The sequence below is a fragment of the Orycteropus afer genome, unplaced genomic scaffold, assembly GCF_000298275.1.
Source record: "Orycteropus afer afer isolate SDZICR_OR568_19922 unplaced genomic scaffold, OryAfe1.0 scaffold00569, whole genome shotgun sequence".
In the NCBI taxonomy this organism is placed as follows: domain Eukaryota; kingdom Metazoa; phylum Chordata; class Mammalia; order Tubulidentata; family Orycteropodidae; genus Orycteropus; species Orycteropus afer.
The window spans coordinates 288,441-290,421 of record NW_006922156.1 but is presented as its reverse complement, the minus strand read 5'-3'; the positions used below and the strand labels follow the sequence as shown (position 1 = coordinate 290,421).

The following is a 1,981-nucleotide window of genomic DNA, read 5'->3' as shown; positions in this document are numbered from 1 at the left end:
CTCAGGTCCTTACTGTTGTGGAGACTGTTGGCGATGGCCACCACGGACTCAAAGGCAAACTGGGAGAAGTTGGCTGAGGAACCAAGAGAAAAATGGTGGCCCCATCAAAAAACAAAAACAAAACAATGGCCGTCAAGTTGATTATGATGCATGGCTACCCCATGGGTGTCAGAGCAGGACTGTGTTCCATGGGGTTTCAGTGACTGATTTTTTTAAATGTAGATTGACAGGCTTTCTTCTCAGGTGCCTCTGAGTGGACTTGAACTTTCTTTCTGTTAGCAGCCAAGCATGTTAACCACTTGCACTCACCAGGGACTCCAGCCTACAATAGCACATCTTGCCTGTGGAACCACAAAGATGCAACCCAGGATGCAATGCCAACTGGCCGAAGAGGAAACACTTCTTCCTATGACTGAAACCTCCCACGTGTCTGAGCCCACATGATCAGCGTCAGATCCTCACATGTACTCACCCCATGTGGTCAGCCTCAGAGCCCCCACATGCATTCACATCACATGGTCAGCTTCACAGCCCCCACATGCACTCACACCATGCAGTCAGTCTCAAGGAGCCCACACACACTCATGCCATGAGGTCAGCTTCAGGGTACCCACATGTACTCATGCCATGAGGTCAGCCTCAGAGCCCCCCACCTTCACACACTTATATCCATGGAGACCTTGGGTCGTGCAAACAATTAACGTGTTTGGCTGCTAAGAGGTTGGAGGTTGGAGTCTACCCAGATGTGCTTGGGAAGAAAGCCCTGGTGATCCTGCTATACGACAGAAAGTAGGTTAGTGTCTGCCAGGGCTGAGTAGGGGGTAATAGACCATGACTGCTAACGGGTATGGGCTTTCTTTTTTGGAGAAATGAAAATGTTCTGGAATTAGATAGCTCTATTGTCTTGACATTCCCTGGATATTAAAAAATTTAATGAAACATTAAAATAGAGTTCTTAAAATTATCGTATTTTTAAAATAAACTTTATTGAGTGATTAGAGGCAGTCTTTCAAATTCCATTCATAGCAATTTATGCATTTACTTTCCTTCTAAGACATTTTTATTTTCTTGACCAACATGAAAATATAACATTTTATATTGTGATAGTTGTACAACCTCATGAGTTTACTAAAACCCACTTAACTGTACACATTAAAATACTGAATTTTATGGCATGTGAATTATAGCTCTGTAAAAAAAGGGGGGGGTCACACTGAATTTCAATTTAGAGAGCTGTTTTCTCTCCATTGAACATGGTTTGTCTCACTCTTTTAAAATGTTCTACTTCTTTGCTGGTCGAGAAAACAACAGTCTTTTAGGGGTAAAATAAATCTATAAGTTACCAGGAATGGAATTTGAAAGACTGCCTCTAATCATTCAATAAAGTTTATTTTAAAAAATACTGTCATCTTACCACCAGCTGCTGTTGGGTTGACTGACTCCTGGTGACTCCATGTCAGAGTAGAACAGCTCTCCACTGGGTTTTCAATGGCTCATCTTTTACAAGTAGATGGCCAGGCCTTTCTTCCAAGGTGTCTCTGGATGAACTTGAACCTCTAACCTTGTGGTCAGCAGCTGAGCACATGAACCATTTGCACCACCGAGGGACTCCATTATAATCTTAAGAACTCTACTTTAATGCTTGGTTCTTTGTTCACTCATTCATTCCTTTGTTCATTCATTGCTTTTTAATACCCAGGGATTCACAAAACAACAGAGCTGGCCCTGGTGCCCCTGGAACCCACTTCACTAGTGGAAAGGATGACAGCATTGTCCTGGGTTGCTGGGAAATCCTGCTTAGGAGGCAAAGCAAGGCTTCCCTCCAGCCAAAGCCCGGGCTGTGGTGCCCACCTGTCTGGCCGGCGATGACCATGGACTGCACAGACAGCTGGAAGAGCTTGTCGAGCACCAGGTGCAGGAAGAGCACCAGAGGCTCCAGGCGGGAGGAGTTGAGGCAGATGATGCTGAGCTTCAGCTCATG

At 44.8% G+C, this 1,981-nt stretch overlaps 1 protein-coding gene across 1 annotated transcript in view; it reads right to left on the bottom strand.

Moving 5' to 3' along the window:
- DOCK8 (dedicator of cytokinesis 8) overlaps window positions 1-1,981 on the bottom strand; it is a 193,688-nt gene that overhangs the window by 132,254 nt on the left and 59,453 nt on the right. The window contains 2 exon segments of the mRNA XM_042782993.1: window positions 2-73; window positions 1,852-1,975. Coding sequence (XP_042638927.1) covers window positions 2-73; window positions 1,852-1,975 — 196 coding nt within the window.